This window comes from Haliotis cracherodii, unplaced genomic scaffold (genome assembly GCF_022045235.1).
Source record: "Haliotis cracherodii isolate W230 unplaced genomic scaffold, xgHalCrac1.p SCAF_11, whole genome shotgun sequence".
NCBI classification, from domain to species: domain Eukaryota; kingdom Metazoa; phylum Mollusca; class Gastropoda; order Lepetellida; family Haliotidae; genus Haliotis; species Haliotis cracherodii.
In genome coordinates, this window is record NW_027266266.1 from 28,769,049 (window position 1) to 28,795,205 (window position 26,157).

Genomic DNA, 26,157 nt, shown 5'->3' on the forward strand with positions numbered 1-26,157 from the left:
ATCTACACATTACTTAGTCCAACTTGTTGCCATGTAAACATAAAAAAATAAAAATTTCTAAAATTCCTAAATAGCAAAAGGCACCAGTTCAGCATGAGTCTGATAGGCATGCAAGTTTTTTTTAGAAAGTTTTGAATGTGTTTTGAGTTATGCTCCGGAAACAAACTCTACCCTATAGAACCTAAGTCCAACTGGTTGCCATGGAAAGGTAAAACATAAAAAAAATAATTCCTAAATAGCAAAAGGCACAGTTCAGTATGTGCCTGGTAGACATGCAAAGTTTTGTAAGAAAGTATTTAACGTTTTTTGAGTTATGCTCCGGAAACGAACACCACCCTTATAGAACCTAAGTACAACTTGTTACCATGGAAACATAAAAAGTAAAAATTTCTAAAATTCCTAAATAGCAAAAGGCACAACTTCAGTATGTGACTGATAGATATGCCAAGTTTCAATCAAATACACTGAACTGTTTTCGAGTTCTGCCCCGGGAAAAGGAAATGATTACAGACAGACTGGCTGATCGCTATATGCCCCCGCATTATATGCCGGGGGGACAACAAGTATCAATACACAACACAATGTAACAGTAACCATACCACATTATACTGAGTAAACTTTCATGTAGATACATGCAGAATGGTTCAGTAATGGCCAAATATTGTGGCCATGTTAAATATTGGATCTGAGTGCCTTTTAGGGCCACCATGGCAGGTATGATCTCTTTAAGATGAATGGTTTATGGTGGAGGAGCACATGGTCACAAGACAGACAATGGCCATCTTTCTTGTTGTTTAGTTAAGTAAGCAGTCAGGGTCCCAAGCAGCCCACTTCAGAGGAAGTTGCAACGGTACCTCAAACATTACCACAAAAGATGATGACAACGCACAGTACTTGCCTAGTGGGTATCAGCAAAAACTAAGGGAGGTAATTCGGGCACTATAGTTTTATACACAAGAAGTACTATGCAAATCATCCATGCTTCAGTGAATGTGAAATAAAATCTCAAATGGGTATTATCTTTAAATAAAACTTTAAATAAAACTTCAAAATAAGTCTTAAGTTCTAAACCTAGTATAAAAGTTACTTTATTGAATATTAAAGCTGTCCTAATACTTTTCTGTTTTCTTATTTGGTAAAAGATTGACTAAATTAAAATATGATGATGACTCTCACATGAAACAAGTTACAATTTCCATGATCTAGCCTTAGTTTGTAGACATGTTCAGCTTGAACAGAAAGCTAGAATACCTGCTTCGCGGAGAAAACAAAAGTATGACATAGCACATGCTGTCTAAGCACGTGCAAAACGAGGTAAATCCGACTTACTTGAGTTAAGTTCCCTCATTGTTCTTTGCAACTGCGTCAGAGGCCGACACGAGCCAGCACACATGTATTGTTTTAGCGGAAGTACTCTACTCTAATATGCGGTGCCATTTGGTGTGTGATTGGGTGTTAAGTAAGATTGGATTAAGGTGAGGATTCTCCAGTAAACCTGACAGAGGACATTTTCTTCAGATTTAAATTCACTGATGTTTGAGAGAAGGGGGCAGTTGCATTCAGGTTCAGTCGCATTGGCTTGGAGCCAGCAGTCGCATTCTTTTGGAGACACATTAATTTCACGATTTACAGTATTTACTGTAATGTTAGAATCTGAGAGGAAAAAATAGAACCTGAAAGATTTTGAATATAGGTCACATCCAGACTCTTCCAGGCTTAGATTTTACTTTATATCAATATGGATGGGGTTTTATTTCATATTACGAATAATAAGATATCCATTTTGTATCAGATAGGTATGAATGGTTGTCAGACATGGCATCATTAAAGTACTCATGGAAATGAAAAAAACCCTGTTTTGCTGGATTTAATAATCGACACAAAGCATTATGTAGATGTAAATACGAAATAACAAAACAACTGGAAAAGTACTAGTCTGGATTTGCTAGTTATATCTCAGTGCTCAATACAAAATGTACTTTACACGGGGTAATTTGTAGGCACTTTCAACATTCAAAAATAAAACTAAGTCCAAATTGACATAGCAGAAACAGGCTATATGCATTATGCAAATTAGCCTGGAAAAAAGTTATTAAAACAACAATAAAAATAACAGCTATGTTTATGTACATAATAATAATGACATGTAAGTTGTTGTTTGAGAAGGGAATATGTTTTGATATTTTGACGATGATTCACTATCCCACAATGCCACTGACAAATCACTAACCACTGACAAATCACATGCACATGGGTTTCAAGCACCTGTTTTCACCTGTCGTCAAGGTGTCATAAGTCATGGACATTCACCTTGATCTACTAACACCTGGTTATGCTCAGTTTCACAATAGTCTGTTTTGTTTATATTTTTACACACTTCTACGTGTAAAAAGACATAAAAACCTTTAATACGCTGTGCCAAGGCCCAATAAGTACTAATTGAGTTGTTTGAATATTCATATATTTTGTCGAAAGAGATCGAAAAAACAGTTTTTTTTCATTTCCGTGAGTACTTTAGTTTGGATTGAGTGCGAAACAAAGGTCACGGAAAACCTGGCCTTAAACTATACTCAGAGGTTGTAGACACTGGAATACAGAGTATTCTGACTCCTTACACATTACATTTCAAGGGTAGGAAGTGAATAATGATACTTTGTTGGCATTTGATCTTTTGACAAAATCTGGAGCTGTCAGTGTCAATGTTAGGCCTGGAATGCAACACTGTAAGAAAGTGAAAATAAACATAACTACTGAAACATGATAAAGCTGTACATACCAGTGTTTCTAGTTTGGGCACATGTTTAATGACATTCTCGATGTCCTCATCTGTGATCTCCACCAGACTGCAGTTCTCCTCCTCTGTGGGCAGTGTGTGCTGGCAGTCACGGGTTACCCACGGGTGGTCCTGGAGACAACAACAATCACTCACAGGGGACGCAATCAGAGCATTCTTCAACCAGTATACAGCACATGCTATTCAGTTAATATTTTCAAGACCAAGCTATTTGGGGGTAAGAACCAAGATAGGCACATGCCCCCAAAGCAACTGCATTTTATGTTAGTTGGCCGTTAATCATTCTGCAGCAAGTAGCCTCAAGTCTGGCACCACTACACATGGCAAGTCTGCTGACTACAGAGTGACCACATCTGGCATCAGTACACATGGCAAGTATGCTGACTACAGAGTGACCACGTCTGGCATCAGTACACATGGAAAGTATGCTGACTACAGAGTGACCACGTCTGGCATCAGTACACATGGCAAGTATGCTGACTACAGAGTGACCACGTCTGGCATCAGTACACATGGCAAGTCTGCTGACTACAGAGTGACCACGTCTGGCATCAGTACACATGGAAAGTATGCTGACTACAGAGTGACCACGTCTGGCATCAGTACACATGGCAAGTCTGCTGACTACAGAGTGACCATGTCTGGCATCAGTACACATGGCAAGTCTGCTGACTACAGGGTGACCACGTCTGGCATCAGTACACATGGCAAGTATGCTGACTACAGAGTGACCACGTCTGGCATCAGTACACATGGCAAGTATGCTGACTACAGAGTGACCACGTCTGGCATCAGTACACATGGCAAGTATGCTGACTACAGAGTGACCACGTCTGGCATCAGTACACATGGCAAGTCTGCTGACTACAGATTGACCATGTCTGGCATTAATACACATTGGAAGTCTGCTGGCGAGAGAAGGAAGACGCTTGGTACATTACCTTCAGTTCATTGAGAGAGATACGAGTATCTGGGATTTTTTCTAACATTCGCAGAAGCAGATTCTTCAAGTCATTTGACACTGCAGGCCTGGTAAGAGACAACATAAAAGGGAAAGTAACAATGTGTATATCAATAGTATTAATTTCAACAGATACTGCACCCATGAAGACCTTGGGTAGAATAGGTCTTCAGGAACCCATGCTTGACGTAAAAGGCTACTTTGCCTATTGTAAAGGGAGACTAATGGGATCAGGTGGTCAGGGTTGCTGACTTGGTTGATGCATGTCTTCGTATCCCAATTGTATGGATCAATGTTCATGATGTCAATCACTAGATTTTCTGGTCCAGGCTCAATTATTTAATGACTGCCATCATATAGCTGGAATATTGTTGAGTGCTACGTTAAACAACTATCAATCAAACAAACAATATATAGTGACTTCTACAATCAAGCAATTTTTGCTTGCTAACATGTGGCATCTACTCAAGATGGTTAAACTGTCTCCTTACCGTCAAGTGTCATGTGATGCCACCAACGGCAGTACCCTTGTTTCATGCTACTCACATGTCAGGAAACCTTACAGGATCCTTCAGAATTTTCTTGTGAAGTCCCAAGATGAATTCATCTTCAAAAGGTACCTGTAAATGAAAAGTGATGTTGGCTTCACAAAGTACAAGATTAAATGTGTCAGGAAACAGTCAACATGTGTACCAGTGCTTCTGTGTGCCTTGGAGGTAATGACACAGACGCTGTATGGCAGGAAACAGTCTACATGTGTACCAGTGCTTCTGTGTGCTGTGGAGGTAATGACACAGACATGGCTTGGCAGGAAACAATCTACATCTGTACCAGTGCTTCTGTGTGCTGTGGAGGTAATGACACAGACATGGCTTGGCAGGTAACAATCTACATCTGTAGCAGTGCTTCTGTGTGCTGTGGAGGTAATGACACAGACGCTGTATGGCAGGAAACAATCTACATGTGTACCAGTGCTTCTGTGTGCTGTGGAGGTAATGACACAGACATGGCTTGTCAGGAAACAATCTACATCTGTACCAGTGCTTCTGTGTGCCTTGGAGGTAATGACACAGACGCTGTATGGCAGGTAACAATCTACATCTGTACCAGTGCTTCTGTGTGCTGTGGAGGTAATGACACAGACATGGCTTGGCAGGAAACAATCTACATCTGTACCAGTGCTTCTGTGTGCTGTGGAGGTAATGACACAGACATGGCTTGGCAGGTAACAATCTACATCTGTAGCAGTGCTTCTGTGTGCTGTGGAGGTAATGACACAGACGCTGTATGGCAGGAAACAATCTACATGTGTACCAGTGCTTCTGTGTGCTGTGGAGGTAATGACACAGACATGGCTTGTCAGGAAACAATCTACATCTGTACCAGTGCTTCTGTGTGCCTTGGAGGTAATGACACAGACGCTGTATGGCAGGTAACAATCTACATCTGTACCAGTGCTTCTGTGTGCTGTGGAGGTAATGACACAGACGCTGTATGGCAGGAAACAATCTACATGTGTACCAGTGCTTCTGTGTGCTGTGGAGGTAATGACACAGACATGGCTTGGCAGGAAACAATCTACATCTGTACCAGTGCTTCTGTGTGCTGTGGAGGTAATGACACAGACGCTGTATGGCAGGAAACAATCTACATGTGTACCAGTGCTTCTGTGTGCTGTGGAGGTAATGACACAGACATGGCTTGGCAGGAAACAATCTACATCTGTACCAGTGCTTCTGTGTGCTGTGGAGGTAATGACACAGACATGGCTTGGCAGGAAACAATCTACATCTGTACCAGTGCTTCTGTGTGCTGTGGAGGTAATGACACAGACATGGCTTGGCAGGAAACAATCTACATCTGTACCAGTGCTTCTGTGTGCTGTGGAGGTAATGACACAGACATGGCTTGGCAGGAAACAGTCTACATGTGTACCAGTGCTTCTGTGTGCTGTGGAGGTAATGACACAGACATGGCTTGGCAGGAAACAGTCTACATCTGTAGCAGTGCTTCTGTGTGCTGTGGAGGTAATGACACAGTCATGGCTTGGCAGAAAACAATCTACATGTGTACCAGTGCTTCTGACTGCTGTGGAGGTAATGACACAGACATGGCTTGGCAGGAAACAGGTACCAGTCATCAGATTTACCGAGTTGCTTAACAATTCAATCAGGTTTATTCATTAAACTCTTGTAACCTCCAATGTAGAGTGCTCTCAGGGCTTTTCCACTGAGATATTTAAGCACTTAATGGTGACATGGAAAACTGATTGTCATCACAATTGTCATCAGTACACTAATTAAAGTATCAACTCATATCTAACAATCTGCAACAATGCTGTGTGTTATAACTGTGTTCAACAGTACAGGGACATATATTACTAGTGCTTTCAGTCTAAAGTGGCTTCAGCAACATTACTTCACAAATTTCAAGGAGAATAGCACATTTTAAGAATATTTAAGCATATATGGTCTCAGTACAATGGTAAAATCATAAACAAAATGTATTCAATTCACCTGCATAGCATACTGTTTTGAACATGTCACAAGTGTTGAAGAGGCAGTGGTACTTACTCGACCATAGACAAAGCAGAACAAAGTCACTCCCATGGCCCAAATGTCCAGAGCCTGAAAAAGTCAACAGACATACACTGTAACATCAACAGACATACTGTTACATCAACAGACATACACTGTAACATCAACAGACATACACTGTAACATGAACAGAATCCACTATAACATCAACAGACATACTGTTACATCAACAGACATACTGTTACATCAACAGACATACACTGTAACATCAACAGAATACACTGTAACATCAACAGAATACACTGTAACATCAACAGAAGACACTGTAACATCAACAGAATCCACTGTAACATGAACAGACATACTGTAACATGAACAGACATACCGTTACATCAACAGACATACACTGTAACATCAACAGACATACACTGTAACATGAACAGAATCCACTATAACATCAACAGACATACTGTTACATCAACAGACATACTGTTACATCAACAGACATACACTGTAACATCAACAAACATACACTGTAACATCAACAGACATACTGTAACATCAACAGAATCCACTGTAACATCAACAGACATACACTGTAACATCAACAGAATACACTGTAACATCAACAGACATACTGTTACATCAACAGACATACACTGTGACATCAACAAACATACACTGTAACATCAACAGACATACACTGTAACATCAACAGACATACTGTTACATCAACAGACATACACTGTAACATCAACAGACATACTGTTACATCAACAGACATACACTGTTACATCAACAGACATACACTGTAACATCAACAAACATACACTGTAACATCAACAAACATACACTGTAACATCAACAGACATACACTGTAACATCAACAAACATACACTGTTACATCAACAAAAATACACTGTAACATCAACAGACATACACTGTAACATTAACAGACATACACTGTAACATTAACAAACATACACTGTAACATCAACAAACATACACTGTAACATCAACAGACATACACTGTAACATCAACAGAATACACTGTAACATCAACAGAATACACTGTAACATCAACAGAAGACACTGTAACATCAACAGAATCCACTGTAACATGAACAGACATACTGTTACATCAACAAACATACTGTTACATCAACAAACATACACTGTAACATCAACAGACATACACTGTAACATCAACAAACATACACTGTAACATCAACAAACATACACTGTAACATCAACAGACATACACTGTTACATCAACAGACATACACTGTAACATCAACAGACATACACTGTTACATCAACAGACATACACTGTAACATCAACAAACATACACTGTTACATCAACAAACATACACTGTAACATCAACAGAATACACTGTAACATCAACAGAATACACTGTAACATCAACAGAAGACACTGTAACATCAACAGAATCCACTGTAACATCAACAAACATACTGTTACATCAACAAAAATACACTGTAACATCAACAGAATACACTGTCACATTAACAAACATACACTGTAACATCAACAAACATACACTGTTACATCAACAGACATACACTGTAACATCAACAGACATACACTGTAACATCAACAAACATACACTGTAACATCAACAGACATACACTGTAACATCAACAGACATACACTGTAACATCAACAGACATACACTGTAACATTAACAGACATACACTGTAACATTAACAGACATGCACTGTAACATTAACAAACATACACTGTAACATCAACAAACATACACTGTAACATCAACAGACATACACTGTAACATCAACAGACATACACTGTAACATCAACAAACATACTGTTACATCAACAAAAATACACTGTTACATCAACAAAAATACACTGTAACATCAACAGACATACACTGTAACATCAACAAACATACACTGTAACATCAACAAACATACTGTTACATCAACAAAAATACACTGTTACATCAACAAAAATACACTGTAACATCAACAGACATACTGTTACATCAACAAAAATACACTGTAACATTAACAGGCATGCAGTGTCACATCAACATGCACTGTAACATCAACAAACATACACTGTAACATCAACAGACATACACTGTAACATCAACAGAAGACACAGTAACATCAAAAGAATACACTGTAACATCAACAAACATACTGTTACATCAACAAACATACACTGTAACATTAACAAACATACACTGTAACATCAACAAACACGCACTGTAACATTAACAAACATACACTGTAACATCAACAGACATACACTGTAACATCAACAGACATACACTGTAACATTAACAGACATACACTGTAACATTAACAGACATGCACTGTCACATCAACAGACATGCACTGTAACATTAACAAACATACACTGTAACATTAACAGACATGCACTGTCACATCAACAGACATGCACTGGGGATATATGTTACAATAAGCCAACACCAGTGACATTGTTTAGGGAGTCCTGGCACTGGAGAAGCACCAGATTCCCAGCAGACAACCTCTCCCCTTCAGACTCACCTTGCCGCTGTATTTTTCACGCTCTTCTGAAATGAAAAAATGTACATGTTAACATAAGCTGGACTACCTGTTGAGTGGCTACCACTGGTCATCAGTCTCCCCTACATCCCCCATGGGGTGGCTACCACTGGTCATCAGTCTACCCTACATCCCCCATGGGGTGGCTACCACTGGTCATCAGTCTCCCCTACATCCCCCATGGGGCGGCTACCACTGGTCATCAGTCTCCCCTACATACCCCATGGGGCGGCTACCACTGGTCATCAGTCTCCCCAACATCCCCCATGGGGTGGCTACCACTGGTCATCAGTCTCCCCTACATCACCCATAGGGCAGCTACCACTGGTCATCACTCTCCCCTACATCCCCCATGGGGCGGCTACCACTGGTCATCAGTCTCCCCTACATCCCCCAACGGGCAGCTACCACTGGTCATCAGTCTCCCCTACATCTCCCATGGGATGGCTACCACTGGTCAACAGTCATCAGTCTCCCCTACATCTCCCATGGGATGGCTACCACTGGCACATTATCCGCCAATCTTACCAAGAAGCAAGTGCTTGTGTTAAATACAATGGGAGCACAGGTGATTTGTTCAATGTTCAACAAGGAGTAGGACAAGGTCGCGTGCTCTCAGCATGGATGTTTCTAGTCTATATTAATGACCAGATATCTCAGCTTGATAATCTACAATGTGGACTAATTGTTGGTAAGGAGCACATCCCACTGTAGTACTGGCTGATGACACTACATTAACAATGGTCAATGCTGGGCAAGGTGGAGAAAATGAAGCTTCTCTTTCTGGGAAGACTCTGTAGAGCAGCAGACACAACCATTGTGAAGCCGATTTTCTATCTCAGACTATCCCAGTATGTCACCACGATCTCACACAGTGCCAGATCCATAACACATGATCTACTGAATGTGGCTCAAAAGTATGGATTCTCAGGCGTCTTAGATAAACTAATCAACTCTGGGGAATTTCCATCTAAGAGTGTATGGAAGAGCAAGGTACAACGAGCTATTAGTGAGTCTGAAAATATGAATTGGAGAAATACTTTGCAACAACGTCCAGACATGCACAGGTTTAGTGCTATCCACACCCGCCTTGCCCCACATCGTCTCTGGTCTCTGTGTATATGGTATGATATTGCTTCCCCCCCTGTATATGCTCTTGTAAAGCTCGGCATATTACCTGTAACGTCTGGACTGTGTCTTATCTGTAACTGTGAATGTGATGACATTGTTAAGCACCAATTGCTTTACTGTGATGGCCTAATGAAACAGAGAAATGTGCTTAGTGAGTCTCTATTTGACAATGTTAGCCTTGAAACATATCTCAGACTTGAGGACACGTCTAGTGATGCCGTCAAGATTCTGACATACCTCGGTGCTATTACAGATGTGGTCCAGGACATGACACTTGACAGCTGGGCATCATTCATGAGTATCGTGGCTAAACATGTCAGCTCATGGAACTTAACATCCATATTGTATTTGTGAAACTATGTCACACATCATGTAAATAGAGTTTCACGCATCACTTCATTACTGCTTACCCAGCTCAATCTGTTGTATTTACATGTATTTTGTCATTGCCGTTGTCAAATAATGTAATGTAATTGTATGTACTACTCTCCAAATCATTGGGGGAAATAAAAAAAATAAAAGTATTCATTCATTCATTTCATTCATTCATTCATTCATTCCCCATGGGGTGGCTACCACTGGTCATCAGTCTCCCCTACATCCCCCTTTGGATGGCTACTACTGGTCATCAGTGGCTACCACTGGTCATCAGTCTCCCCTACATCCCCCATGGGGTGGCTACTACTGGTCATCAGCGGCTACCACTGGTCATCAGTCTCCCCTACATCCCCCATGGGGTGGCTACAACTGGTCATCAGTCTCCTCTACATCCGCTATGGGGTGGCTACCACTGGTCATCAGTCATCAGTCTCCCCTAAATCCTCCATAGGGTAGCTACCACTTGTCATCAGCCTACCTGACCACTATATGTGACAGGGGACAATATCCCAGGTATGTGCCCATTTAACACATTGTGATACACTAGTCAACTCTTAAAGCTTGCATGCGAGTGGTATTAGTCACAAATTCTGCAGAAATGATTGCTTCTCAACAGACTAGGGAAACCAACCTTTCAGTGTTTCTGGTGCCATGAATGCAGGAGTGCCAGCTGTGTTGGTGAGAAAAGCATCCCCACCACTGAACTCATTACTCACACCGAAGTCAGCAATCTGTGAACAAACACATATCTTACTTGGCATCAGCTTCACTTACATGTACAAATCATACTCAATGTACCTCCATGTAGTGGTCTACACTGTACTACACTGTCCTGTACCTCCATGTAGTGGTCTATACTGTATTACACTGTCCTGTACCTCCATGTAGTGGTCTACAATGTACTACACTGTCCTGTACCTCCATGTAGAGGTCTACAATGTTCTACACTGTCCTGTACCTCCATGTAGTGGTCTACACTGTACTACACTGTCCTGTACCTCCATGTAGTGGTCTACAATGTTCTACACTGTCCTGTACCTCCATGTAGAGGTCTACAATGTTCTACACTGTCCTGTACCTCCATGTAGTGGTCTACACTGTACTACACTGTCCTGTACCTCCATGTAGAGGTCTACAATGTTCTACACTGTCCTGTACCTCCATGTAGTGGTCTACAATGTACTACACTGTCCTGTACCTCCATGTAGAGGTCTACAATGTTCTACACTGTCCTGTACCTCCATGTAGTGGTCTACACTGTAATACACTGTCCTGTACCTCCATGTAGTAGTCTACACTGTACTACACTGTCCTGTACCTCCATGTAGTGGTCTATACTGTATTACACTGTCCTGTACCTCCATGTAGTGGTCTACAATGTACTACACTGTCCTGTACCTCCATGTAGAGGTCTACAATGTTCTACACTGTCCTGTACCTCCATGTAGTGGTCTACACTGCACTACACTGTCCTGTACCTCCATGTAGTGGTCTACACAGTACTACACTTTCTTGTACCTCCATGTAGTGGTCTACACTGTACTACACTGTCCTGTACCTCCATGTAGTGGTCTATACTGTATTACACTGTCCTGTACCTCCATGTAGTGGTCTACACTGTACTACACTGTCCTGTACCTCCATGTAGTGGTCTACACTGTATTACACTGTCCTGTACCTCCATGTAGTGGTCTACACTGTACTACACTGTCCTGTACCTCCATGTAGTGGTCTACACTGTCCTACACTGTCCTGTGCCGTACTACACTGTCCTGTACCTCCATGTAGTGGTCTACACTGTATTACACTGTCCTGTACCTCCATGTAGTGGTCTACACTGCACTACACTGTCCTGTACCTCCATGTAGTGGCCTACACTGTACTACACTGTCCTGTACCTCCATGTAGTGGTCTACACTGTATTACACTGTCTTGTACCTCCATGTAGTGGTCTACACTGCACTACACTGTCCTGTACCTCCATGTAGTGGTCTACACTGTACTATACTGTCCTGTACCTCCATGTAGTGGTCTACACTGTAATACACTGTCCTGTACCTCCATGTAGTGGTCTACACTGTACTACACTGTCCTGTACCTCCATGTAGTGGTCTACACTGTACTACACTGTCCTGTACCTCCATGTAGTGGTCTACACTGTATTACACTGTCCTGTACCTCCATGTAGTGGTCTACACTGTACTACACTGTCTTGTACCTCCATGTAGTGGTCTACACTGTACTACACTGTCCTGTACCTCCATGTAGTGGTCTACACTGCACTACACTGTCCTGTACCTCCATGTAGTGGTCTACACTGTACTACACTGTCTTGTACCTCCATGTAGTGGTCTACACTGTATTACACTGTCCTGTACCTCCATGTAGTGGTCTACACTGTACTGCACTGTCCTGTACCTCCATGTAGTGGTCTACACTGTCCTACACTGTCCTGTGCCGTACTACACTGTCCTGTACCTCCATGTAGTGGTCTACACTGTATTACACTGTCCTGTACCTCCATGTAGTGGTCTACACTGCACTACACTGTCCTGTACCTCCATGTAGTGGTCTACACTGTACTACACTGTCCTGTACCTCCATGTAGTGGTCTACACTGTATTACACTGTCTTGTACCTCCATGTAGTGGTCTACACTGTACTGCACTGTCCTGTACCTCCATGTAGTGGTCTACACTGTACTACACTGTCCTGTACCTCCATGTAGTGGTCTACACTGTACTACACTGTCCTGTACCTCCATGTAGCGGTCTACACTGTAATACACTGTCCTGTACCTCCATGTAGTGGTCTACACTGTACTACACTGTACTGTACCTCCATGTAGTGGTCTACACTGCACTACACTGTCCTGTACCTCCATGTAGTGGTCTACACTGTACTACACTGTCCTGTAACCTCCATGTAGTGGTCTACACTGTACTACACTGTCCTGTACCTCCATGTAGTGGTCTACACTGCACTACACTGTCCTGTACCTCCATGTAGTGGTCTACACTGTACTACACTGTCCTGTACCTCCATGTAGTGGTCTACACTGTACTACATTGTCCTGTACCTCCATGTAGTGGTCTACACTGTATTACACTGTCCTGTACCTCCATGTAGAGGTCTACACTGTACTACAATGTCCTGTACCTCCATGTAGTGGTCTACACTGTACTACACTGTCCTGTAACCTCCATGTAGTGGTCTACACTGTACTACACTGTCCTGTACCTCCATGTAGTGGTCTACACAGTACTACACTTTCTTGTACCTCCATGTAGTGGTCTACACTGTACTACACTGTCCTGTACCTCCATGTAGTGGTCTACACTGTATTACACTGTCCTGTACCTCCATGTAGTGGTCTACACTGTATTACACTGTCCTGTACCTCCATGTAGTGGTCTACACTGTACTACACTGTCCTGTACCTCCATGTAGTGGTCTACACTGTACTACACTTTCTTGTACCTCCATGTAGTGGTCTATAGACTGTCCTGTACCTCCATGTAGTGGTCTACACTGTACTACACTGTCCTGTACCTCCATGTAGTGGTCTACACTGTACTACACTGTCCTGTACCTCCATGTAGTGGTCTACACTGCAGTACACTGTCCTGTACCTCCATGTAGTGGTCTATACTGCCCTATACCTCCATGAGGTGGTCTATACACTGTCCTGTACCATACTACACATTCTCACTCACCTTTATGTGCCCATCATCAGCAAGCAGTAGATTGGAAGGTTTAATGTCTCGATGAACAATCTTCTGATGATGTACTGCAACAAAAGCACACTATTTAGCATAAAACAGTTTGAATAATGCTATTGTTGTGGTCACTATGGGATTTCTCCTCAAAGTTGCAGACTCAAAGAATATGTGGAATCATTGACATGAACTATACTATACCTACAATGTGTGTGCTAATAACTCATTGGTAGAATTCATGTTATGGCTCTAGAGGTTCAAATCATCTCTTTCAACACTTGAGAGAGACACTGTCCAGAATCCCCAGCCACAGACTCAAGAGGGGTTTGGTTTCTAGAAATTGACCTATAAAACTAACGTCAATATGTATTTCATCTCATAAATATTTTGGGTTTAAAAATCACTCTTTGATCATTTGACACATGTAATAATGCTATTATTGATCGTGCAAGTATTTCAGTCCACAAGCACCGGCCACAGACTCAAGAAGGGTTTGGTAGAACAGAGACACAGTCCACAATCAGTGGCCACAGACTCAAGAGAGGTTAGGTAGCACAGAGACACAGTCCACAATCACCGGCCAAAGACTCATGAGGGGTTAGGTAGCACAGAGACAGTCCTCAATCACAGGCCAAAGACTCAAGAGGGGTTAGCTAGCACAGAGACACAGTCCACAATCACAGGCCAAAGACTCAGAAGGGGTCAGGTAGCACAGAGACTCAATCCACAATCCCCGGCTAAAGACTCAAGAGGGGTTAGGTAGCACAGACAAAGTCCACAATCACCGGCCACAGACTCAAGAAGGGTTAGGTAGAACAGAGACACAGTCCACAATCACCGGCCACAGACTCAAGAGGGGTCAGGTAGCACAGACACAGTCCATAATCACCGGCCACAGACTCAAGATGGGTCAGGTGGCACAGACACAGTCGACAATTACCGGCCAAAGACTCATGAGGGGTTAGGTAGCACAGAGACAGTCCACAAGCACCGGCCACAGACTCAAGAAGGGTTTGGTAGAACAGAGACACAGTCCACAATCAGTTGCCACAGACTCAAGAGAGGTTAGGTTGCACAGAGACACAGTCCACAATCACCGGCCACAGACTCAAGAGAGGTTAGGTAGAACAGAGACACAGTCCACAATCACCGGCCAAAGACTCATGAGGGGTTAGGTAGCACCAACACAGTCCACAAGCACCGGCCACAGACTCAAGAGGGGTTAAGTAGCACAGAGACAGTCCACAAGCACCGGCCACAGACTCAAGAGAGGTTAGGTAGCACAGAGACAGTCGACAATCACCTGCCAAAGACTCATGAGGGGTTAGGTAGCACAGAGACAGTCCACAAGTACCGGCCACAGACTCAAGAGGGGTAAGGTAGCTCAGAGACAGTCCACAATCAGTTGCCACAGACTCAAGATAGGTTAGGTAGCACAGAGACACAGTCGACAATCACCGGCCACAGACTCAAGAGGGGTTAGGTAGAACAGAGACATGGTCCACGATCACTCGCCAAAGACTCAAGAGGGGTTAGGTAGCACAGAGACACAGTCCACAATCACAGGCCAAAGACTCAGAAGGGGTTATGTAGCACAGACAAAGTCCACAATCACCGGCAAAAGACTCAAGAGGGGTCAGGTAGCACAGACACAGTCCATAATCACCGGCCACAGACTCAAGATGGGTCAGGTGGCACAGACACAGTCGACAATTACCGGCCAAAGACTCAAGAGGGGTTAGGTAGCACAGAGACAGTCCACAAGCACCGGCCACAGACTCAAGAAGGGTTTGGTAGAACAGAGACACAGTCCACAATCAGTGGCCACAGACTCATGAGAGGTTAGGTAGCACAGAGACACAGTCCACAATCACCGGCCAAAGACTCATGAGGGGTTAGGTAGCACAGAGACAGTCCACAATCACAGGCCAAAGACTCAGAAGGGGTCAGGTAGCACAGAGACTCAGTCCACAATCCCCGGGTAAAGACTCAAGAGGGGTTAGGTAGCACAGACAAAGTCCACAATCACCGGCCACAGACTCAAGAAGGGTTAGGTAGAACAGAGACACAGTCCACAATCACCGGCCACAGACTCAAGAGGGGTCAGGTAGCACAGACACAGTCCATAATCACCGGCCACAGACTCAAGATGGGTCAGGTGGCACAGACACAGTCGACAATAACCGGCCAAAGACTCATGAGGGGTTAGGTAGCACAGAGACAGTCCACAAGCACCGGCCACAGACTCAAGAAGGGTTTGGTAGAACAGAGACACAGTCCACAATCAGTTGCCACAGACTCAAGAGAGGTTAGGTTGCACAGAGACACAGTCCACAATCACCGGCCAGAGACTCAAGAGAGGTTAGGTAGAACAGAGACACAGTCCACAATCACCGGCCAAAGACTCATGAGGGGTTAGGTAGCACCAACACAGTCCACAAGCACCGGCCACAGACTCAAGAGGGGTTAAGTAGCACAGAGACAGTCCACAAGCACCGGCCACAGACTCAAGAGAGGTTAGGTAGCACAGAGACAGTCGACAATCACCGGCCAAAGACTCATGAGGGGTTAGGTAGCACAGAGACAGTCCACAAGTACCGGCCACAGACTCAAGAGGGGTAAGGTAGCTCAGAGACAGTCCACAATCAGTTGCCACAGACTCAAGATAGGTTAGGTAGCACAGAGACACAGTCGACAATCACCGGCCACAGACTCAGAAGGGGTTATGTAGCACAGACAAAGTCCACAATCACCGGCCACAGACTCAAAAGGGGTTAGGTAGAACAGAGACACAGTCCACAATCACCGGCCACAAACTCAAGAGAGGTTAGGTAGAACAGAGACACAGTCCACAATCACCGGCCAAAGACTCATGAGGGGTTAGGTAGCACCAACACAGTCCACAAGCACTGGCCACAGACTCAAGAGGGGTTAAGTAGCACAGAGACAGTCCACAAGCACCGGCCACAGACTCATGAGGGGTTAGGTAGCACAGAGACAGTCCACAAGCACCGGCCACAGACTCAAGAGAGGTTAGGTAGCACAGAGACAGTCCACAAGCACCGGCCAAAGACTCATGAGGGGTTAGGTAGCACAGAGACAGTCCACAAGTACCGGCCACAGACTCAAGAGGGGTTAGGTAGAACAGAGACAGTCCACAATCAGTTGCCACAGACTCAAGATAGGTAAGGTAGCACAGAGACACAGTCGACAATCACCGGCCACAGACTCAAGAGGGGTTAGGTAGCACAGAGACACAGTCCACAATCCCCGGCTACAGACTCAAGAGGGCTTTGGTAGCACAGACACAGTCGACAATCACCGGCCACAGACTCAAGAGGGGTTAGGTAGAACAGAGACACGGTCCACGATCACTCGCCAAAGACTCAAGAGGGGTTAGGTATCACAGAGACACAGTCCACAATCACAGGCCAAAGACTCAGAAGGGGTTAGGTAGCACAGACACAGTCCATAATCATCGGCCACAGACTCAAGAGGGGTTAGGTAGAACAGAGACACAGTCCACAATCACCGGCCACAGACTCAAGAGGGGTCAGGTAGCACAGAGACACAGTCCATAATCACCGGCCACAGACTCAAGATGGGTCAGGTAGCACAGAGACACAGTCCACAATCACCGGCCAAAGACTCATGAGGGGTTAGGTAGCACAGAGACAGTCCACAATCACCGGCCACAGACTCAAGAAGGGTTAGGTAGAACAGAGACACAGTCCACAATCACCGGCCACAGACTCAAGAAGGGTTAGGTAGAACAGAGACACAGTCCACAATCACCGGCCACAGACTCAAGAGAGGGGTTAGGTAGCACAGAGACACAGTCCACAATCACCAGCCACAGACTCAAGAGGGGTTAGGTAGCACAGAGACACAGTCCACAATCACAGGCCAAAGACTCAGAAGGGGTTATGTAGCACAGACAAAGTCCACAATCACCGGCCACAGACTCAAGAGGGGTTAGGTAGAACAGAGATACTGTCCACAATCACCGGCCACAGACTCAAGAGGGGTCAGGTAGCACAGACACAGTCCATAATCACCGGCCACAGACTCAAGATGGGTCAGGTAGCACAGAGACACAGTCCACAATCACCGGCCAAAGACTCATGAGGGGTTAGGTAGCACAGAGACAGTCCACAATCACCGGCCACAGACTCAAGAAGGGTTAGGTAGAACAGAGACACAGTCCACAATCACCGGCCACAGACTCAAGAAGGGTTAGGTAGAACAGAGACACAGTCCACAATCACCGGCCACAGACTCAAGAGAGGGGTTAGGTAGCACAGAGACACAGTCCACAATCACCAGCCACAGACTCAAGAGGGGTTAGGTAGCACAGAGACACAGTCCACAATCACAGGCCAAAGACTCAGAAGGGGTTATGTAGCACAGACAAAGTCCACAATCACCGGCCACAGACTCAAGAGGGGTTAGGTAGAACAGAGATACTGTCCACAATCACCGGCCACAGACTCATGAGGGGTTAGGTAGCACAGAGACAGTCCACAATCACCGGCCACAGACTCAAGAAGGGTTAGGTAGAACAGAGACACAGTCCACAATCACCGGCCACAGACTCAAGATGGGTCAGGTAGCACAGAGACACAGTCCACAATCACCGGCCAAAGACTCATGAGGGGTTAGGTAGCACAGAGACAGTCCACAATCACCGGCCACAGACTCAAGAAGGGTTAGGTAGAACAGAGACACAGTCCACAATCACCGGCCACAGACTCAAGAAGGGTTAGGTAGAACAGAGACACAGTCCACAATCACCGGCCACAGACTCAAGAGAGGGGTTAGGTAGCACAGAGACACAGTCCACAATCACCGGCCAAAGACTCAAGAGGGGTTAGGTAGCACAGAGACACAGTCCACAATCACCGGCCACAGACTCAAGACGGGTTAGGTAGCACAGAGACACAGTCCACAATCACCGGCCACAGACTCAAGAGGGGTTAGGTAGCACAGAGACACAGTCCACAATCACCGGCCACAGACTCAAGTAGGATTAGGTAGCACAGAGACACAGTGCACAATCACAGGCCACAGACTCAAGAGGGGTTAGGTAATACAGAGACACAGTCCACAATCCCCGGCCACAGACTCAAGAGGGGTTAGTTAGGACAGCCGCACCAGCAGGTAGTTCCCAGCCTCACCATTGTTAAATGAATGTCAGTTTGTAGTGCAAGGGACCTGTTCTAAGCCTGATCCCTATCATTTCATTTGATACTGCAAACGTGAGTAGCTGCCATCAATGTATGAATTCAGACCTGTTTCTGTTGGCTTTATCGCCCTGATATTTGAACTCTGTATCTGTCTTGATACTTACAATATTCAATGCCAAGTATTACATCACGAAAGTAGCACCAAGCCTGATTTTCGGAGAGAGGACTAGACGTTGGTACTGCCATCACCTCCCTGAAATACAGCAGATGTGTACAAGATTACTGCCATGGGACTGCTTTCTAAAGAATTCATCCCTCTCATCCAACCATAGTCGACTGTCCTACCACTAACATTTATGACAGGGTAAATATTTACATAAAGCTGGTTCTACCTCTTTTAGATGATTTGCTAAAAAAGTTATATCATAGTTTTCAGCTTAATGTGGGAGGTCTTAGATGACCATGAAACATAATCAGGGCGAATCTGGGACTCGAACCTACGGTCATGGTTTCTGGCTTGCTTACTGTTTAATGGATGACAACTTAAATAGAAAAAGTCTGATGCCTCTTGCCAACTTAGTAAGCCATTCATAAGCCCTTCAGGGTCGATTATTTCATTTCCATTTGGGGTTGGTGAAATCAGAAACCTAATGAGTGGGTGAGTGACAGTTTAATGCTTCTTGAAATGGTAGTTCAGTCTGGTGTGCTAATAAACTCACACTATGCCTGGCATCTATGGGTTGAAACTTATACTTTTTGACACAAGATCAGTCATATTGAGAGTTCTATTTTCATGTCACTTATGTTCATCGCTATGAAATAAATATTTTAGAAACTGGCAAAAACAATTAGATATGTACTTACCCTTTTTCCACAAGTTCAAAAACTGCAAAAGAGAATTAATAATGTCATAATCCTAACTTAAATGGTACAATTCTTCAGAGACAAGGTTAAACAGATATATGACAGTACAGTGTAATTGTACAGAGTTAATAGAGTATGCATGAAGTGTACATCAACAAGCCTAATAGTTACTGACCCATGTACAAGTTGTCTTCTTCTGGGTCATCCAGCACTTCCACCAACTTGACAACATTAGGGTGATCAAGCTTCTTTAAGATTGCTATCTCTCGATAGACACGATCCAGAGGATTACTTGGACGGTTATTCTTGCCATCTCGAGATGGGGGTGTGCGTCCTGTAACATGAAAACCAAACATGGAGCTGTTAGCAAAACTGCCATTTTACATACTCTTGGCACTCAAGCATGTTTCTGAAGAAATAGTTGTATGCATGGTTTCTTCTGTTGCCTGTGAAATGCACACATGTGAATTACCCCAAGATTTTATCTTTTCAGAAAAAACAAGTATTTGTCACAAAGTGACGAAATGTCCCCCGCCTGTATATACACCATAGTTCCAAATATGAAGACAATCTAGCAATTAGTTCTTGAGATATCGTGGCAACACCGTTTTCCAACTCCAAAAGCAGATTTGCCTGCTGTGACCTTGGAAATGGGGTCAAGGTCACCAAAACCGACTGGTGTCTGCGGAGTCTGTATATACACCATAGTTCCAAATATGAAGACAATCCAGTGTTTAGTTCTTGAGATATCGCGGCAACACCGTTTTCCAACTCCAAAAGCAGATTTGCCTGCTGTGACCTTGAAAGTGAGGTCAAGGTCACCAAAACCGACTGGTGTCTGTGGAGTCTGTATATACACCATAGTTCCAAATATGAAGACAATCCAGCAATTAGTTCTTGAGATATCGTGGCAACACCGTTTTCCAACTCCAAAAGCAGATTTGCCTGCTGTGACCTTGAAAATGGGGTCAAGGTCACCAAAACCGACTGGTGTCTGCGGAGTCTGTATATACACCATAGTTCCAAATATGATGACAATCCAGTGTTTAGTTCTTGAGATATCACGGCAACAAACAGCTGGGACGTACGTACAGATGTACGGACGTACGGACGGTCGTGAATACTATATCCCCCGCTTCGCGCTTTCGCGCGGCAGGGGACAATAACAACATCCTTGAAAGTTTATCTACTTGACCATCCAGTTCCCTACCTCATATCCCTGGATACATGCTGGGCAAGTGATAGCACTGTTGGGGAATGGAGGATAATAATCCAGTACTTGAAACATTGATAAATATCCTTAGTGACCCATGATGAGGATACTGAGCACATATTTGTTCCCTAAAGTCTACCGTTCTTCAACATGAACCACATGGCTGTTGGCTCCTCTGTGCAGGAGTAAGGTTACTTTGTTCCATAAAGTCTACCGTTCTTCAACATGAACCATGTGGCTGTTGGCTCATCTGTGCAGGACTAAGGTTTCTTTGTTCCCTAAAGTCTACCGTTCTTCAACATGAACCACGTGGCTGTTGGCTCATCTGTGCAGGACTAAGGTTTCTTTGTTCTCTAAAGTCTACCGTTCTTCAACATAAACCATGTGGCTGTTGGCTCATCTGTGCAGGACTAAGGTTTCTTTGTTCCCTAAAGTCTAATGTCTTCAACATGAACCACGTGGCTGTTGGCTCATCTGTGCAGGGATGGAGAATCAAAGCTTCAAACTTCCTGCATGTTTTCTTTTATGTATAATATCTTGAGTATATGTGCCTTCGCTCTAAACACAACAGCAGCTCAAGGTGTCTCACAATAATCTATTTCCACCTGAAGAGAAAGATAAAAGTCCTATTCTTCTTCTTCACAAGGTTATACTTTCATCTAAACAGTTTTGTCCGATGATCAGTCTGTCTACTCAAAAGACAAACTCATTAGAGCAGAGAGGCATATCAAACATGTTGCCATGTTGTGCTCAAATGAAATTAGATTCAAAATAACTCACGAATGAACTTCCTGCAATATCAACATTGTCATTCTGCTGTTGACTTAATTAGACAATATCCTATCAGGTGGGCCATGTCATGGGTGTTCTGTCCTAGAAGTAGATTTAATCTGTAATTCTGATACTTCTGACGAGACATCAATGAATCACTCAGAATTCTACTCTACTCAATCAAATAGCCATACATAGCTGGAGTACTGTCTCTGCCTAGTCTGTCTCTATTCTCAGTGATGGTTCCTCCAGCTTAGCATGTGTGTCATATTTGTATAGCAGTATGTTCGCAGCATGTTGTTGGATTTTAAAGCATCATTATTTTATGCTAAGATAAATTAAACTAATAATCTAAACCTAAATAATTTAAGATTTATTTCTTTAAATACTTGTCTTAACTTCAGCACTCTCACAAATCTACTAATTTTAAGGTAAGCTGGCTTCAGTAAAAAAGATTGGGTCACAACTATTGTCACTGGGTCGGTCACAGTCTTGACCCGTGATTATGTTGTTATTGTTCTCTTGTTCTGCAGGATCTCTTCAATCATGTGAATACCCTGGTCACAAGTACTGCTGGCCAGTCAGCCTATTTCTCTGTACATCATGTGACAGCACCTTCTCTTCACTGAGAGAAAGTTCATTTAATTATTTATCTTGAAAGGTTAGGTTACTTTGTATTTTAAGCATTGTTGTTGTACATAGGTTTTAGCTAGCATTGTATTATGATAGCGTAATGTAATCTTCTTTAGTCAACTTACTTATGTATTTGACTTAGGTATAAGCCATGTGTGATTCAGCTAAGAAATGCCAATAATATAATTTCAAAGAATTATTATGCAATGATTGGAAGAATTTTGTTCTGAAACTATCATAACAGGAATAGTATATACCAATATTTAGTTGCACATATTTTAAATAATTTTAACCATAAGCATAGCCATTTAGTACAGCTGTCTCATATTGACGGATATTTTTAATTTATCATATAATGGGTGGGTATCCCAGCAGGATAAAGCCAACGGATAAAAACAATATCAGTTGGGGTCATATGCGGATAGAGATGCAAATATCAAAGGTCAAGTAGGGACTACTTTCACTGTTTATAAACAAACATGGCATCACCCTTGTCACATTCAGCGATCAAGTCAGAATTAACCATCGGGAGGAATCTGGAGAAACTACTGAGATAATTGCTATCATTATCAAACAAATAGTGGAATATACTGAAAACCAGTGTCTATCTGTGACGTAGCTAAGGCATTTTACAAGTTTTGGCAACTTTGGAGAAATAAATTGTGAAACAATTTAGCAAGGGCACGAGCCAAGCAGGATCACTTTCCAATTCTATACCTGTGTTTGTAGACCTCTGTGGCTTGGAATCTTTTTCATAAATTAAAACAGTTGGATTTGGCAGAAATATGTTCGAATTGTTACCTTGTTTCATCTTATTGCTGTGTGTACATCTGACTGCACTTCGTAACGTTATGACAGGCAGGCCGACTGTCAACAATGTCTGACTGCGGCCATGACGTTTCATAGACTAGGGTTAGGGTAGCTTCCCTTTGATAAAGGGCAGTTACTCTAGCGGACAGACCGATGGAGTCCCGCGAAAGGCAGGTAAAACAATTTGTGTAGGCAATTGTTGTCTTGCATGTATGTGATTACACCACTGTATAAGAAACAGGTTTCTGTAGGAACTATATTGGCTACTGTTACTGTCCGAATGACACATCACTTACCTTCTGATGTAATATATATATTAATGTTCACATTCCAGGAAAAATTGTAATGTTTAGGTAATGTTCGTGAGAGATGGAAAGTGATTTTAGAGCACAGAATTGAAGAATGACATTATATGATAAAGAGGTTATCACGCTTGTGTGTTTGGGGATGGTAAATATCCTGTATTAGGAATAAACACTATGTATTTAGCTCACAAGGCTCGCTAAATACAATGTTTTGAACAGTTTGATCAGTCATCGTTGAGACTTCCTGCGCAACATGTATTTCGATTGTGAAAGCATAATGTTCACACATAATAAGCAAACTGCAACAAATATGACTTTCAACAAGTCAAAGTATGGCTTTTATGATACATGTATCCATTCCCTGACAACTTAGACTTGTTTCAATGCTTCAATAGCAGTAGGTTATCTGATTATGGTGCTGTAAATAATGGCAAGTGGTGCCATCTGCCAATCAGTTTCACATGCATTTTCTCAGAAATTAAGGTAAGCAATATTTATTGAGATCTGGAATAAAATTAATAAAATATACTACAAACAAAAGACCAAATATACAATGAACACATTTTTATAACCAGTTCACATCAGATAGTGTAATGATAGGATTAAATTGCGTACTTCAGTTTGGATTTGTTGTCTGGTATTTCCGATGTCAGTGCTTATGGTAATCAACTGTTAATGTGTTTGCGTAGGGGGAAAAAACATTTTGTCAGTGTAAAACTTGCGTTCATTGAAAATGTATGCAAATTTTAGGTGCAACATGTTACCATGCGCTTTAATTGAGTTAGTGTCATATTGAAGGGTGCAATAGCAAGGGAACACTGTATCATTTACATAGTATTTTGTAGTATATCTAACGCTTGCATTCCATACATGCTAGTGTAACTGTTTAAGGTATTTATAATTGTTTAAACTGAAGTTTACACAATATATGTCTTTCCTACTGGAATAGAGGCCGGTCACATGACCTTGAAACTGATATTCATAAGCGAATGAACGATATAATTTGAAATCCATACATTTTTCCCGAGACTGTATTTTTTACGTAACTGAGGGACTACTTCCACATTCCTGGGGAAAACCCTGGAGATTCCCTAGCACAAATACATTCAGAAGCGTTGTTTCTCATCATTTAAACCCTTTCATCTTGAACTCAGCTGGTTGTTGTAAGGCTGTCAGTGTAAACATGAAGTCACACGTACAGATCTAGCGCTACATCCCTTGAGGTATAAAATATACATATGAAATATTATAAGAATTGATTCTCACTTTAAAATCTGATTGGGATGGTTGCCTGTTGAAAATCTTAAGACTTTTTAAGTGTGATGTTAAATTAATTACAAAAATATTGCTATGTTGTAATAGAGGTAAGGTATTATGTGTGTACAGTTATCATGTGCAAACATATGATCTGAAAACAACTGCAAAATGAAAACATGGCACTCTAGCTCACCTGGGTATGTATGACATAACAAACCTTTGCTTGACCTTCAGTCAGATGCCCCAAAAACATTTATTGATTGGTCTGATTATAATTACAATTACAAATAGGTGCAGGTGACATTAAGTCACTACGTGTGACTGTATGTGGAAGTGTGTTGAGTCACTAAGTAGGGTGTACATATAAGATGTATTATTGAGGACACTTGAACTCATAAAAATAATAGAGCAACACTTACTGAAAAAACCTGCTTTTTTCATAAGCCGTTTCTTGGATAGAATTTTCATTGCCTGAAAAAAAAAATAACATACATCATATCTTTCTATCTAAACTATTTGAAAAAACGTCCTGTGCATCACTGACTATCATGGGAAATAATAAACAGATGCAAACAAAGAATGATTTGGCAACAGAACAAAAAATCAAACATGAATGCATCAAGACTGTGTTAAAACATGAATGCATCAAGACTGTGTTAAAACATGAATGCATCAAGACTGTGTTAAAACATGACCTCTATAAACGTTACATAGGCTGAAAGTGGCGGGGGTCGAGTCTCAGTTCACATATCCGTATGGGGTATGATCACCATTAGCGTTGACAAGCTTGACGACCACATTGACGACATAAGATTGTTGAGAATATGATTCCCGATCTGGACTAAGGTCCACCATGGCTGGACCAGTGTCACTGTTTGGAAATCGATGTTTCATTTCATCCCACATTTTTTAAGGAAGCATCAGGCCAAGGGAGTGTGGGGATGTTCTGTAGTCAAAGGAAGTCTATGACCAATGTGCAATGTGAGGGCATCCTCTGTTCTGCTGTGAAGTGATGGGACG

The 26,157-nt window shown here is 42.7% G+C and overlaps 1 protein-coding gene across 4 annotated transcripts in view; it reads right to left on the reverse strand.

Annotated features, from left to right (window-relative positions):
- LOC139456398 (calcium/calmodulin-dependent protein kinase kinase 1-like) overlaps window positions 1-26,157 on the reverse strand; it is a 160,170-nt gene that overhangs the window by 11,049 nt on the left and 122,964 nt on the right. For all 4 annotated transcript variants that reach the window (XM_071238091.1, XM_071238092.1, XM_071238090.1 and 1 more), the window contains 11 exons: window positions 25,557-25,608; window positions 20,324-20,482; window positions 20,149-20,170; window positions 19,449-19,537; window positions 14,096-14,169; window positions 11,011-11,110; window positions 8,853-8,878; window positions 6,329-6,382; window positions 4,302-4,375; window positions 3,736-3,823; window positions 2,777-2,905 (listed from right to left, as the gene is read on the reverse strand). In XM_071238091.1, the coding sequence (XP_071094192.1) occupies window positions 2,777-2,905; window positions 3,736-3,823; window positions 4,302-4,375; window positions 6,329-6,382; window positions 8,853-8,878; window positions 11,011-11,110; window positions 14,096-14,169; window positions 19,449-19,537; window positions 20,149-20,170; window positions 20,324-20,482; window positions 25,557-25,608 (867 nt within the window). The remainder of the gene's footprint in view (window positions 1-2,776; window positions 2,906-3,735; window positions 3,824-4,301; window positions 4,376-6,328; window positions 6,383-8,852; window positions 8,879-11,010; window positions 11,111-14,095; window positions 14,170-19,448; window positions 19,538-20,148; window positions 20,171-20,323; window positions 20,483-25,556; window positions 25,609-26,157) is intronic.